Raw genomic sequence first — 15778 nt, forward strand, 5'->3', positions numbered from 1 at the left:
GTATTTAACTTCTCACCTAAAGGCCAGAAAACCTAAACCTTGAAGTTGCAAGGGTTTCTTAGGAGAAGTTGAAAAATACCACTTATATTCATGGGGCTATTCACAAACAAGTCAAAATAAAATAAAAAAAAAAATTCATAGGGGAGCTAAATTCTTACATTGCCCAGCTACATATTTACTTAGTATCCATTTATTTAAAAATTACCTTAAATGGGGACGCCTGGGTGGCTCAGTCGATTAAGCGTCTGCCTTCGGCTCAGGTCATGATCCCAGGATCCTGGGATCATGTCCTGCATCAGGCTCCTTGCTTAGCAGGGAGTCTGCTTCTCCCTCTCCCTCTGCTGCTACCCCGGCTTGTGCTCTCTCTCTCTCTCTGTCAAATAAATAAATAAAATCTTTAAAAAAATTATCTTAAATGTTTCACTTTTTCACATAAACTCATCCATACCATGAGAGTTTGTTTTTTTCTTTAAAAAATATGTTTCAACAGCCGTGTGTAATCTCTGAAACATCAAGAGGTGGGGATATACTGCTTAAAGCTTATGATTTCATCTTCCATGTTATTCACTAGCTATCCAAGGCACATAAACAGACTCAAACACTTCTTTTTCAAAATCTTATTCAAGTGAAAGTAGATATTCTTACCATTTATCTCATTCTACCGTTTATCTCATGCCCTAAGTTCATGGACTTAGTAGTTTTTTGATGGCTGAATGGAACTCCATTACCCAGACATTTTCATGATAATTCCCCTAGGGAATCAAAATAACTTTCTTAAAAGTGGTCTTTCTCTACATTTAACAGCCATTTAGTATAGTCTATAAGTAATGAAGTGTCTAACACTATGGGCAGTTGATTCCTCTTTTCTTTGTAAGGGTTAGAATGACAGGTTGCATTGACAAAGAAGCTAACAAAACGGTGAACTGAACAAAAGGCTAGAAAGCCAAATTACATACAGGATACTCTCATCTTGGGAACAAAAGATAAAATTGTGAGTTTTTGTAAGTATGTTAACTGATAATGTAATTAGCTTGTTAATATCCAGCCCAAACAATAATAATAATAATAATAATAATAATAATAATAATAATAATAAAAACTTGGATCAACATCATTGTGTATCACATTAGGGGCAGAAAAGAATTATTTAAAGTGACTTAAAAAAAAGTATTTGGCCTCTGCATCAAGTATACTGCATTGTATGGACAAAAAAAAATGCAAAGGAATCTTAAACTGTGTTCATACACTTGTTTTTAATCATATTGATTTTGCTAATTTGAAACTTGTATATATTGAGAGCAGGATAGATCAAATGCTTAGTTATTTTCATATTATTCACACTCAGAATTTTTAAGTAAAAGAAAGGAGATACAAATGTAGGAACAAAAAAAAGTAAATAAAAGTTCTGTAATATCAAATTCATAAGTATCAATAAGAGGCTTTGATTAATCTTTCTCTGTCTAAAAATATATAATTCCCAGCTAAACTGATGACAGTCTAAAACTGATGACATCTCAGCATTATTAGCTATCCCTAACATTCACATAGTGGCCTCTAAATACCATTTTCCAATTAAAGGAGACAAAACTCCTTTGAGTAATGTCCAGTTCTAGATCTGAGAAAGGAAATTGACTAATATCTTGTTAAGCCAGAACAAGACTATTAGCATAGTGTCTAGAATATATAAGAGCTAATTGAAGGGGTTTCTACTAATCAAAGGGACAACTTGGATATCAGAAAAAAGAAAAATGACTGTAATGGATTGAAATGCAATAAATGTACAAAAATACATGTGTTTACAATAATGCTTTTAAAAAACAAAAAGCTCATTAGTCACATTAGATGTCACAAAGGTATCCTTTTTTAGGATCCAATCAGCCAAATTCAGAATGTGGGGCATTCAATAGAACAAATGAGCTAGTGTCTTCAAGTAGTAAATGACATTAAAACAAAAAAACCCAAACAAATAAACAAACAAAAACCTAGGAGAATGGGAAATATTCATTTAAAGAAACTCAAGCCAAATTCAAAGTGTAAACTTCTTTTAGATCTTTATTTTACCAAATAATGTCTTAATATAGTTTAAAAAATGAGAACTTTTTGGATATTGATTGGGAATGACTTTATACTAAGGAATTTTTGCAAATTTTGTGATATTGTTAATGTTCTAATACTATTGTTTTTATGTTAAATAATCCAGACTATAAATAAGTGTGGTGGAGGAGGATATATGAAACATGAATAGTGAAGTGCTGATCATTGTTAAACAAGCATGATGGGCCCATGGGGTTCATTATTCTATTCTTTCTTTCTGTATGCTCTTAAGAGTCTAAAATAATAATTGAATAACCTGCAAATGTAGACATATACACTCATCAACAATACTGTGATTTATTTTAGATTAAAATCTTCTGATAGAAAAAGTATCTAGAAGTGCAATCTTCTATATTGCTGATAGTACAGATACACCAGTATGACTCATTATAGAACTGTTTTAAATTGCTTTATTACTGAGATAATCATTCATTAATTCTACAAATACATACTGAGCAGTTATTTAAATCATGGCACAGTATTAGATATTTGACTCACAAGCACACATGATCCCCATCCATATAGACATGATCCCTATTCTACTGTAACTGAATTACATGTAATTTTAATTTATATTACTTGTTTTCTACATTTGTTACCTCATTCATTCATTCATTCATTCATTCCATTGGCAGTTTTTATTAAGTGCTTACTATGTCCCAGCTACCATACTGAACACGGCAGATAAAATGGTGAACAAAACATATGAAATCCCTTTCTCATGACCAGTGCGTGGATATTTCTCCAATCTCTTCTACAACAGTTACCATTACATAGTTTACACCTCAGATATACCACATTTCTAATTATCCTTACACATGGAAAACCTTTCCTTAGATACTTCCATTTCTGTTTAAACTTCCTCTATGAAGCTTTTCCTAAAAACCTTGAGAATCCATACATTTAAAATTATATTCATTTATTTTGACAGATAATGCATTTTATTACAAGTGTTGGTTTAGGTGCTGGTCTTTCCTGTTAGTCTATGAGTTTATGAGATACAGGGAATAAATCTTAGTTTTCTTTGGATTTTTATTTAAGAAACTCTGGTAACTGGCAAACCCTCAATACTTGAGAAAAGAAGGGAAAAAGAAAAGCAGAAAGAAAAAAATCAATTATATAGCAGGCAGTCTAATTAAACTACCACCAGCAAAGAGAAAATTACAGGAATTTAGAAAGTAAACTCCCTTTCTTTACTTGGGATGACACTGGGAAGAAGCAGAGAGGTATAGTTTAACATGTTTCACTTACTGAGAGTTTTATAAACTGTGAGTGCTATACCTTTTGTGAAAGGAACAGACAAGTACATTTTGGCAAGAATAGAAATTATTTAACAACAGAAAAAAGTCATCCCAGCAAGACATTTCACTGGAGCATTCTGTATCAACCAGACTGGTCAGACCCAAAGAAGGTAAAATTTTAGTGGATCCCTTTTTTTGATCTCATAGAAAGAATTGAAAGGTCCCCAAAGATGTATCTACTACTGTCTTGTTTGACTTCCACATAAAATCTCTATGCAAGCTAGCAGAAGTGACAACTGTGACAGTTCATTTCACAGTTCTTTAGCAACAAATGCTGAAAGTGAGGTGAAGGATTATAAACAGCAACTAATCTGTGAAGGGACAGGTAGTGAGGAAAAGGCATGGGAAGAAGGGGAAAGGAAGGACACGCGGGGAAGTTTTGCCAACACAAAACAGATTTGGCTTTGGGTTCTTTGTTTCACAGTCATCCTGTCACTCCATTCCCAATGAACTGGATGTACTTGCTTAGACATAATTCTAAGCATCTTCATTGTCACCTATAATTATTAAAATTAAATTACCCCATAACTGTCTATTGGAAAATGATCGCCTCAGAGCAATTAATATGATAGAACCATGGGATCTATGCTCTTTTCTTATTTTTCTGTTTTATTATGACTCACAGAGACAAATGAAAACATAAAATTGTTATGGTTGTGCTATATAACCATGGATTTAAATGACCATGTGAGCTTCTTGTATGTGGTAGTCATGGTTTCTACACTTCTAGGTTTCTATTGATAAGGTTTCTAGCTGTCTTTTGGGCTTGTAGATGTTTGTCTAAAAGCTTTGTTATCTGCATTGTGTGGCTTTTGACAGAGAAATTGTGAAACAAGTTGTTCCAAAGATCAGTTCCAGTGTTCTAATGGTCAGTGTATATCAGCAAAATGGAAATGTGATGGCCACGAAGACTGTAAATATGGAGAAGATGAGAAACACTGTGAATCAGGTAAAATGACTGAGCTGATAGTTAATTCAGATGATATTTTAACTAAGTATAATTTCAGTTTAGGCAATCATGAACAGAAAACGGTGGCAAATGCACACACACATTTACTATTTCAGAAATAAAATTCTAGAAATATTTGTAGGTGAATTCATTGGTGTGCCCTTTCTGTGTTTTGAAAGTGTTTTGGCAGGTAAGATCATTACTATGTTGGGGATCCAAGCACTACTCCTCAAAATTTGATTTTCCAATTTCTTTATCTTTCCACACCATTTGGAATTGTTTTTTCAAGATGGCAAAATGAAATATGTTGGATCTGTAAGTGCAATAAAAGTCAGGTTTTCAGTTATGGAAATGAAGGTTATGAAACAGAATGTAGTAGTTTCAACATGATACCAACTGAGAAATTTCTATTTCCATCTTGGTCCAAAATCAAAATAAAATTAGGAAGCAAGACCAGAGTACAGGAAAAGAACACCTAATTTATGATATATTCTTATCCCTTAAATATGGCTTTGTAAATATGCTCATTAAAAGTTAAATTTTTATACCTTAGGTATTTTAATAACATTATTTTACAGAAAAAAGAATTACTGGGAGAAAATTATGTTATAATCTATGTATAACCACAAAAGCATTACTTTGAGAGCCCAGGTGGGAGTAGCTGATGCAGGACACACACACATGTTGCTATGTCCCTGTACAATGCACATGGTCCATATTGCTAATTGATCACATCTTTTTTCTTACTGAATTTAGTCTTCAGACTCCATATGAATACAGATCCCTATGCAAACACTGCCAATTAAAGGAATTAAAACTCTAGGAAAAAGCTTTTTATCATCCTTGGAATAAGCAATTCAGACCACAAAGATCCTCATAGAAGTACATTTGGCTACCTAGTGGTCCAACGTAAGGCCAAGAACCCTGGAGGTTTGAATGCAAGCCTAACAAATTCAAACCTGTAGACAAAGGCAACAATCATAATTGCTATGTCAATTAATTAGATTTGGTACTGATAGTAATTTAAATATCTACATGTTATTTTTATTTTCTATGTCATAAAGGAATACTTCAGATTCTATAGATTCAGTTAATTATGTATATATTCATGTTTAAGACCCCCCAAACAAAAATACTTGTCAGAACTTATGCAAATATGACATTTTATGTCAACATAGCCAGCTAGATTTATCATGGGGTCTATGAGACCATGCCAAGATGTCTACTTTTAGCTTTATATGGTGCGTATATAAATTAACATTCCCAAAGGTCACTAAATCCCATTACAATTTTAAAAATAATTTGAGGCCTTTATTTTTTGAATAACTTAATTTAAAATTATGGAAAATTCATTTAATTCTTCAAAACTAAAGAGATGGAAAATATCTAGATTTTTTTCCTTCTTTCTTTAGTCTGGTGAGTTGAACACTTACTGAACAGGCTATTACATCATTTTTTTAGGTATATTTAATGAAATACAATAATATTGTGAAACATGTTTTGAATAAATGTTTAATATCAGATATTGAATATAGTTTAAATAATATAAAGTATTTTCATTACTGTCTATGAATTTCTTACATGCTTACGTGTTTTATCTATCAAAACAATCATTCAGTTTACCGATTCTAAATCTTAACTTTATAATTATATTCAGCTTCTCCTACTTGCTCATCAAGTGAATATATATGTGCCAGCAGAGGATGTATTTCAGCATCTTTGAAATGTAATGGAGAATATGATTGTGCTGATGGTTCTGATGAGGTAAAATCTATCATTTGATTAAAATCTCTGAATTACATGAATTAGGTTTGGGAAAGCAAATGTAATAAAAATAGAGTAAAGAGACAGATTCTTGATTCTTACACTGTCTAAAATGTTAGGACAAGTACACTGAACACAGTAATTGCAGCAAATACCTGAGTCTGCATGCTGTCCATATACTAAACCCATTATCATTTGTAGAGGTTATATTCATTAAGTCAAAATAAAAGAAAGCCCATGGTGTAATAAATCTCCAGTATTGTCAGCTGCATGTTTATTTTGCCTGTGACTATATCATTATCATTAATGAAAACTGCAGTGCCCATTTGTATTTGAACAGATGGACTGTGTGACTGAATGTAAGGAAGATCAGTTTCGATGCAGAAATAAAGCCCACTGTATTCCAATTAGATGGCTCTGTGATGGTATTCACGACTGTGTGGATGGCAGTGATGAAGAGAACTGTGACAGAGGTAAGGTCTGTGTGTGTGTATGTGTGTGTGTGTGTGCACGCGTGTGCTTGCCTGGAAATAAGAGAATGACAATTAAAATGTTGTGCAGAATCAATAGTGTGCTAGAGGCAGAGGATGGGATCATCAAAGGATTCTCTTTACCCATTCTTGTTTTGTTATGAAACATCCTGTTCTGAGTAAGCAAAATCTGGAAAATTTTCAGACAGAGTAAGTGTCAATCTTCATATGACAAAAGCAACCAAAGTACAAGTGTTTATTTTGTCCTGCCCTGAGCCTGTCCTCAGATTAGATGCTGGGTCAGAGATAGAGACAGGAGAAGGATGCAGGGAACATAACCTCTATAACCATTACTATAAAAGTATTTTTGGTATACTTTTCTCTTCCACATTGCTTGCCTTACTATGAAAAAATAATAACATATGGCATACTATATTACACATACTAATTTGCTAGATCATATATAGGTTGCAGGTTGTGCCCCAAATTTCCTTTTTTGCCATATGGTTGAGAAAATGACCTACATTTTTTGTCAGTCTGGAAGACAGCTTTCAATTTTGTAGTGCATTATTTTCTAGCTATGTGAAAATATTTCCTAACAAATAACAACTTTTTTATTGTAATTCACTACATTAAAAGCAGCATTTGTTATTACTTTAAAGTTAATGAGATGAAAGCAAAGAAATTGTGGGGCGAAGCTTAAAATGATCACAAATTCTATAATTCTTATTATTTTCATAATGTTAAATATGTTGTTTAAATGCAACATTTTTTTAAGCTGCTTACAAAAGTCTCTCAATGGACTTTACATTTCAGAATATTTGGAATATCATCGACAGAGATGATACTAGATATTGACGTATGTTGCAAGGCATTTGAACATGTACTCAGGTTTTATACAGTTTAAATATACCTTCTCAACCACATGGTTGGAGCTAGAGAGCATAGTGAAATAAGTCACTCAGAGAAAGACAAATACCATATGATTTCACTTATATGTGGAATTTAAGAAACAAAACAAATGAACAAAGAGAAAAAAAGAGGCAAATCAAGAAACAGACTCTTAACTAGAGAGAACAAACTGATAGTTACAGAGGGGAGGAGGCGGGTGGAGGGATGGGTGAAATAGGCAATGGGGATTAAGGAGTGCACTTGTAATGAGCACTGGGTATTGTATGGAAGTAATGAATCACTATATTGTACAACTGGAATTAATATTACACTGTCTGTTAACTAACTGGAATGTAAATAAAAGCTTTAGGGGTGCCTGGGTGGCTCAGTCAGTAGAGCGTCTGCCTTTGGCTTGGGTCATGATCCCAGGGACCTGGGACTGAGACCATGTCGGGCTCCCTGCTCAGCCGGGAATTTGCTTCTCCCTCTCCTCCCTGCTTGTGTTCTCGATCTCTGTCTCTGTCTCTCTCAAATAAATAAATAAATAAAATCTTTTAAAGAATCTTTAAAAAAAAAGAAAAAATAAATAAAATATTTACTTCTATAAAAATCTAGTCACTCAAAGAAAAATACCCTCTGTTTTCTTTAATATTAGAGCAAACCTTTATGATTTGCTAAGATCTCCATCCCAAACCTGACAAAGTGTTGTAATATTCAGCAGAAGAAATCCTAGTTCTCATTTGGAATCTGCAGTGCCTTATATAGAGCCATAAAAGGTTACACTTCCCAAATAGCTGTTTCTACTTTGGTTAAGTTCTCACATTCACATTCTATCATTGGTCACTTTAGAGACAGCAAACTTTGTAGACATTCTGACACCAAAACTCTTAAATACAGCTATATTCTAAGACTTAAGGACAGTTAAGTTACTCATCTTTTTCCATTTTCTAGCTAATAAGCCCCAGCCCCTCAATTTCAGTCTCTGTCACCAGTCTGGCTCTTTTCTCATTGCTTCTTGCCTGGGCTCATGTAATACCATGTAATTGGACTCTAATACATTCTATTCACTGCTGCCAGGTTCATCTTACTGAAGTGTAACTCTGATTATGTCAATGTTTGCTCAAAGTTCTTCCCTCCTGGTCATATACAAATATGGCAGTCAGGGTTACAAGAGAATGATTTTACTTTCCTACCCTTATACTCTATTACTTCTCTTTATGTATAATATATCCTAGCCAAACTGAAGAATAAATCTAGCAACATTTTCCATGCTTTTCAACATCTTTCCTGATTCCTCTGCTATTTCCACCATCTCAATACCTTTGCCAATAAAAATTATATCTATCCTTTCAGGTCCATTCAGTTGCTACTGTCTTCAACCAAATTGCAGTCTCTTATGGAATTTCCCTAGCAACCCTTTGATTACATTCCTTCTAGTATAATTACTTCTGTATTAGTTGACTAAGTTTCCCCTGTTAGAATGTGAGTTTCTTGATGTAAAAAATTAGGTATGCAAACAGAATGAGGAAATGCATTCCAGGCAGTGGGATCATTATACACAAAGTCTCAGAGGTGAGAGAAAGTTTAAGTGTTTAGGAACTTTGAGTAATTGAAGATTCATGATATAGAATTTGGTTTTACTATTAAGCATAATGAGAAGTTTTCCAAGGCTTTTAAAGAGTCTTCAAACATTTTTTCAAAAGGAGAGAGTGGTAGAATTTGTACTGTATAATAGCACAAAGAATTTCCTGAAATGAGATTCAAGAGATCTAGCTTCTTGTCTTACTTCTAGGAGCCTTTCTATGCTCATTTTTCATACTATCAAATCCAACCACAGTGAAATGTCACCAAGGGCTGTAGGAATATCTAGAAAGTGAGTGTGTGTGTGTGTGTGTGTGTGTGTATGTGTAAGGGCAATCCTGTCAGGATTTATATATTTTTTAAATTTCATAAGAAATTTCATAAGAAATGTTTGTTTGAACAGAAATTCCAGGTTAAAAATCAAACATTACAGTAAAAAAAAAGAAAGAAACAAACAAAGAAAGAACATTATTAACATTTGAAATCTGAGTTGTCTTCTAGATTTAAAATGACTCTACTAAAAGTTTAAGCTTACTGATTAAAAAAGAGTTGAGAGACTTTAATTCAATCATTTACAAATGTGTCAAAGCTCCCCTTCCATCAATACTCATGTTTCTAACTTTCCTTGGATTTCTTTGCTGCCAGGTACATTCCAATGAATTATCTTGGTGGTTAAAGTATTTGATCCTGTATGGATGTACCTTAAGGTATGATTGAGTTCAGATTTCTAGTATTTAACTTACCTCCAGCAAGTGGTTTAGGTACTAGATAAATGTACTTCAAGACATTGAGGAAATGGAATGCCAGAGTAAACATTTGTCCTGTTAAATCTTACTTCATTCATCCTAGATCTGGACACATGAACTAAGTATTGGGGGCTGGAAGGCAATAGGGACACAGGAATATTTTCCAAGTGAATCAACTTTACTAGTTTACTTTAAAAAGGTGAACCCCCAAATACTGTGGAAATAAAAGCAGCATTCATATTTTTAAAGGTAAAACATGTTGCCTCAAGGAAACTTGGTGTTTGTTTTGGTCTGAGCTCCCAAACTTTATTCTTCTTAGCAATTTTGTTGGGCAAGATTGAGAATTATTCTTTTTAGTAATCATCAGCTCAAAAACGTGTTAACTATTTTTGAAAATTATAAAATATTATCATATATTAAACTCTCTTCACCTAAATGAAAATGGGAACTCTAGATGCTTATTTTCAGTGATGATGGCCTGTCCAGATTTCTATGAACCTGCCAAAAGCTCAGTTATATTTAGATGTAGGTTATTGTTTATATATGTATACACACACTTTTATATTTTTCTAATAATCTTCTGTTGAGCTTATTAAGAACATGACTAATGACTAGGAAACTGAAATTTTGATCCACCTAATCTGTTTATACCTTTCTTGTTGCTTATGTGTGCCTTATGCCATTTTAAAATAAGCATTTTATGTAGACTCAAGATGTCATGGTAGCCCCATGATGCATTTTTTTAAATGCAAATTCATTTACACAATAGGAAGCCTTTAGTGAGTTATCACAAAACATTTGCCTTGTTCTACATTGTGATTTCATTTATATTTCTCTTCTTCTTAATAAAAATAGTAATATGCCCAACACTCTTACGGGGAAAATTATGTTATCTAATGTGATACCTTTGGGAACTCATTTTTTTTTTCCTTTTAAAAAGACTGATGTGCTACAAATAGAATTCTCTAAAATAATCAGAGAATGTCAAGAGTTCACAAATTTTGTTTGAATATAATCCATTGTAAAATGGAACATGCAATGAGATTTAGTCATGAGAGAATCTTTATTCTGAAAGAATATAACTTTCATATTCCATGGATTTTGATACTGAATTAAGCAAATATTCACCTCCTATCAATATTCATATCTTAAGTTTCTTTAATACTAAAGACTGTACATGTGTATCTTTTTATTGTTTTCAGACAGAGTTGTTAAGTGGTAATATATTTTCTTGCATGGGTTTTGGTAATTGAAATTATTGTTAGAATTAGGACATTTTAAAACTGAACATTGCAGAAGTTGAAAAAAAGGGGTACCCTAATGCCAGATATTATATTGTCAGTCTTACATGGTGATACTCACCTTGGTGGACTCACCAAGGACTTGCCTTTTTCCATATTTTAGAGTTTGCTGATCTTCAGAGATGCCAATGTAGGATGTGCCAGTTCTGTTAAGCATTTTTGCAGAAACTCTTAGAACTGTTCAGATTGATATCACTGTAACATCTTGGCCTCAGCTTCAACTATTACTTAAGATTCTAAGCAATCGACCTATACTTCCCTAATCATCTCTCTCTACCATGAACCCTATCAAGTTTTTAAAAAGTTGAATTTCTTCCTCACCTTATACTTCACAGAAATAATTAAAAATCTTGAGCTTTATTCGATATCTGGTCACCAAATTAACAAATCTATCTATTGCTGTGCCTAGCCTAACCTTTCCCCCATTCCTCCCTCTTGAAATGGGAGACTTGTTTCACCTCCAGTCGAAGGATGATCTTTTTAATTTAGTTTAGATCTCAAATCCTTCACAATTTCTGGATTCTCAAGGAATTTATTGTATCAATTAGATTTCCTTTCTTTTTTTTTTTTTAAGATTTTATTTATTTATTTGAGAGAGCGAGAATGAGAGAGAGTACATGAGATGGGGAAGGGTCAGAGGGAGAAGCAGGCTCCTCACTGAGCAGGGAGCCCGATGCGGGACTCGATCCCGAGACTCCAGGATCATGACCTGAACCGAAGGCAGTTGCTTAACCAACTGAGCCACCCAGGCGCCCTAGATTTTCTTTCTTCTGTATCTTCAAGCTTAGTTTGTCTACTGAATTATTCTCAGAAGGACTTAACATATATCAGATACCTGTTTTACTCCGTACAAGCTACCAGGCTCTCTTATTCACCTAACTTCCTCCTTTCTTCCTCGCCTTTAAGGCCAAAGTCCTGAAAGGGATGGATGATTACAGTAACTACTACTCTTTCATCTAATAATAATCAACTACAAACACTTCACTAAATCCACCACCAGTTCACTGAACCTCCTCTCTTAGCATTATATAAATGTGCTAACTACTACCTTCTTGTTGGAACATTTCTCAGGTATTTCTCCAACAACTCTGGTGACTTTTTCTGTCTCTTTGGCAGACTCCTCCTGATTTCTTCTGTTTTGTTCTAAATTTCAAATAACAACTATATTCTGATTGTTCCCAGCTATATATTTACAGCTAAGAATCTATCTTATATTTTAGATATATTTATCCACTATCCTATTAAATATCACTACATGGTTGTCTTCCTAGTATCTTAAATGAATTGTGTCATTATTTCTATTAAGCTTGCCCCTCCTGCTCTATTCCTTTATTTTTGGACAATACCAACATTCACTAAATGGTCCAAATAAATAAAAAATGGAGTACTATGTTTGACTGCTCATTCTCCTTGCCACTTTCATCTTTTTAGCCATCAGGTCCTGAGGATTCCATTTCCTGAAGCACTTTCAAACACAGCTACTCTAAATCAAGTACCAACAGTTCTCTTCTGCATTGCTGTAACCCCTCTTCAAATTGGCCTTTTTTCCTCCAGCCTTGGCTTTACTCTTGCTACCTTCATTTCCAAATTCTCCACATTCTAGCTATTGTTAGCATGCTAAAATCCAAATCTCATTCTGTCATTTGCTAAATTAAATCTTTGCTATTGTCAGTGAATTATTAAAGATTTGTATAAAAGTCAAAACTCAACAAGATGAGCTGTTTGACCCTCATAAGCCTAGGCTTATTATTCCCTCCAGAGTGCATCCACAAAATGAACAATGCTTCCTTCCAGGATTTTCTAGTCTCGCAAAGATGAACACTATCACTCCCCAGCCCCATGTTTTAATAAACATATCTACTTTTAAATATGTTAATACCTTCAGTCATCAAATCTATCTAATATAGAAACCATATTTATTATCTTATGTATGAGGTTCAAATAGGTAGTGAAATTCTCTGAGAGCAATCTTATTTATCTTAATTCTGAATTCCCATCAAGTTACTTTCCCCAACGATTGCAGTTTCCACTATATATTATTACATATCTAGACAAACAACCAGAGCTTACTAGTATTTTGGTTCCTTTGCATATGATAGATATACTTAATTTTGAGTGAGCATATCTTTGTATTATTGGTGCTTTGTATTTAATTGTGAAAAGAGAAAAATGCAAACATTAACAAAATACACAAAAAATCAGGTACACTACTGTACAATTTTTATAAGTATAACTGTAATATTTCACCACATCACCAACTTCTAATTCTGTTATAAAATTAACTGATTATCTGTGATTGCAAAAACTTTTTATTGGTTATTCTGTCCTCAGCAATTCAGTTTGTTAGTTTCCAGATATAACTGAATTGAACTATCTAATAATTTTGAAAGTGTTTTTCTTTCCAGACAATACAATTTTTACATTGAAAATTAATACTATTTAAAATCTAAGTTTCTTTACAGTACAATGAAAAGTATGTGAAATGGAAGATAATTTATATTTGAAAACACTTTCTTCTAACATCTTACCCGTATTTTCTAAAGGAAATATAATATACTTGGGTAATATCAGATTGTTTTGAAAAGTAAATCATGAGTAACTTAAAAAAAAAAAAAGTTTGGATACTGCTTGTCCCTAGTACTGTACAGGAAAAAAATATAAGGAAGTGAAAAACTAGATACTGTGCTAAGATAACTAGAGGAATATGTGTCCTGTTGACTGGCATTAATTATGCTACATCTCTATGTCTCTTTTTCTGTTTTGTTTTAAAATAAAGGAGGAAATATATGTAGAGCAGATGAGTTTCTCTGCAATAATTCCCTTTGCAAACTACATTTCTGGGTGTGTGATGGAGAAGACGACTGTGGAGACAACTCTGATGAAGCCCCTGATATGTGTGGTATGGCATTTCATGTGGGTCTAGATTATACTCTCACCTCCAGATCTAATGTACTGGTGTGAATCAATGAAGTGGTGAGGTAAACCACAAAGTCTGCCATCCTGGGGTTAGGTAGAGACAGATACAGCTTTTGTTCAGGTAATAAGAGATTACCCCGTCCAAAGTTGATGACTTTACAGAGACGCCCCCTAAATCTGAACTTGCACATGTCAACACTATTCAAAAGATAGTTTATGGTCTGTAGAGTAGTTGAACTTTTGAATTGTGTAAGGTTCATATAAGGACTTTGGCTTTGTACCAAATTGGTTATTTAGGCTAAAACATTTTTTTCTTGGACAGAGAAGTACATGGAAAAAAATGTGAATAATAAAATCATGTAGTTCCACAAATTACCCACTACTGAGACCAATGTTGTTCAGAGAAGGGAGATACATACGGAGATAATATGTAAATATATTGATATATTTTAATATGCAAGCATATTGATATATTTTGTTATGTAAATATATTAATACATTTAAATATATTATGTTATTTCTTCATATCTATATTATAAATATAAATATATTAATATATATTTAATATATATTTAGACCTAGGCAGAGAACTGAAGTTAGGAGTTATATAACATTTCAATCTGAAAATCTTAACAAAAGTTATTGCTTCTTCAAATTCAAGTTACTCCTGACTCTTGAAAATTGTCAGGGGTGTACTTATGCAATCAGCAACTATAAATATCTAATTTCATATCACCAAAGTAAAGGATTTCTTATAGGTAGCAAACATTTTTAGTCTCTTCTTATTCTATCTAATCTCAGTAAAAAAGTATTTTACCTCTAACTTAAAGAAAAATACTACTACTTTGGATATAATTAAGTAGCACATCAGGTGAATTAAAGAAAACATAGCATGAGTGCATATACTTAAATTCCTTGTTCTATTTGGTGCACTAAGTTAAACCAATATTTTTTGATAGATGATGACACTGACTATTGATGTTACAATTGAATAAAAAATCCAAAACACAGAGGCAGCTTTATTTTTAAAAAGATTTAAAACTTGGGCACCTGGGTGGCTCAGATCGTTAAGCGTCTGCCTTTGGCTCAGGTCATGATCCCAGGGTCCTGGGATCGAGTCCCACATCGGGCTCCCTGCTCCTTGGGAGCCTGCTTCTCCCTCTACCTCTCTCTCTCTCTCTGTCTCTCATGAATAAATAAATAAAATGTTTAAAAAAAAAAGATTTAAAACTTAAAAATGACAGTCTTTGGGAAGTGTTCTCTATAGACAAAACTAATGAGAGACATAACTAAGTTTCAGTTTTAGTTCTACATAATCTTACACAATAGATTCTAGAGAATCACCAGAGATTATGTTATTTCTGAATTATAATCCATGGAAAAATATGAGTTTTTATACCAATATCAAGCCAGAACCAATTATTTTTATAAAGTGTGTATATATAGATATAGATATAGATATAGATAGATAGATAGATAGATAGATAGATAGATAGATAGATATGCACATATATATATTATTTTTTCTAACCTTCATTCCACTTCAGCACACAACTAGTGAGTGGAGTAGGAAATGGTTGCTAACTAATTAACCATGTGAGGCTCCAGGGTCACATCCCCAGGACTATTTCTAGGGCCAGGAAGTGATTCTCAGTGACATGCCACACAGCTGCTGGAAAACCTAAAATACAACCAGCTTGATTCTGTGCATGTTTTTACATTCCCCTAGGTCATCAGTATAAACATTGAGTCAAGCTGTTATGTA

The 15778-nt window shown here is 33.3% G+C and overlaps 1 protein-coding gene across 1 annotated transcript in view; it reads left to right on the forward strand.

Annotated features, from left to right (window-relative positions):
* LRP1B (LDL receptor related protein 1B) overlaps window positions 1–15778 on the forward strand; it is a 1834834-nt gene that overhangs the window by 1695831 nt on the left and 123225 nt on the right. The window contains exons 69-72 of the mRNA XM_035008121.1: window positions 4215–4344; window positions 6002–6108; window positions 6449–6581; window positions 13874–13996. Coding sequence (XP_034864012.1) covers window positions 4215–4344; window positions 6002–6108; window positions 6449–6581; window positions 13874–13996 — 493 coding nt within the window. The remainder of the gene's footprint in view (window positions 1–4214; window positions 4345–6001; window positions 6109–6448; window positions 6582–13873; window positions 13997–15778) is intronic.

Source organism: Mirounga leonina, unplaced genomic scaffold (genome assembly GCF_011800145.1).
Source record: "Mirounga leonina isolate KUSES-001 unplaced genomic scaffold, KU_Mleo_1.0 Mir_151, whole genome shotgun sequence".
NCBI lineage: Eukaryota > Metazoa > Chordata > Mammalia > Carnivora > Phocidae > Mirounga > Mirounga leonina.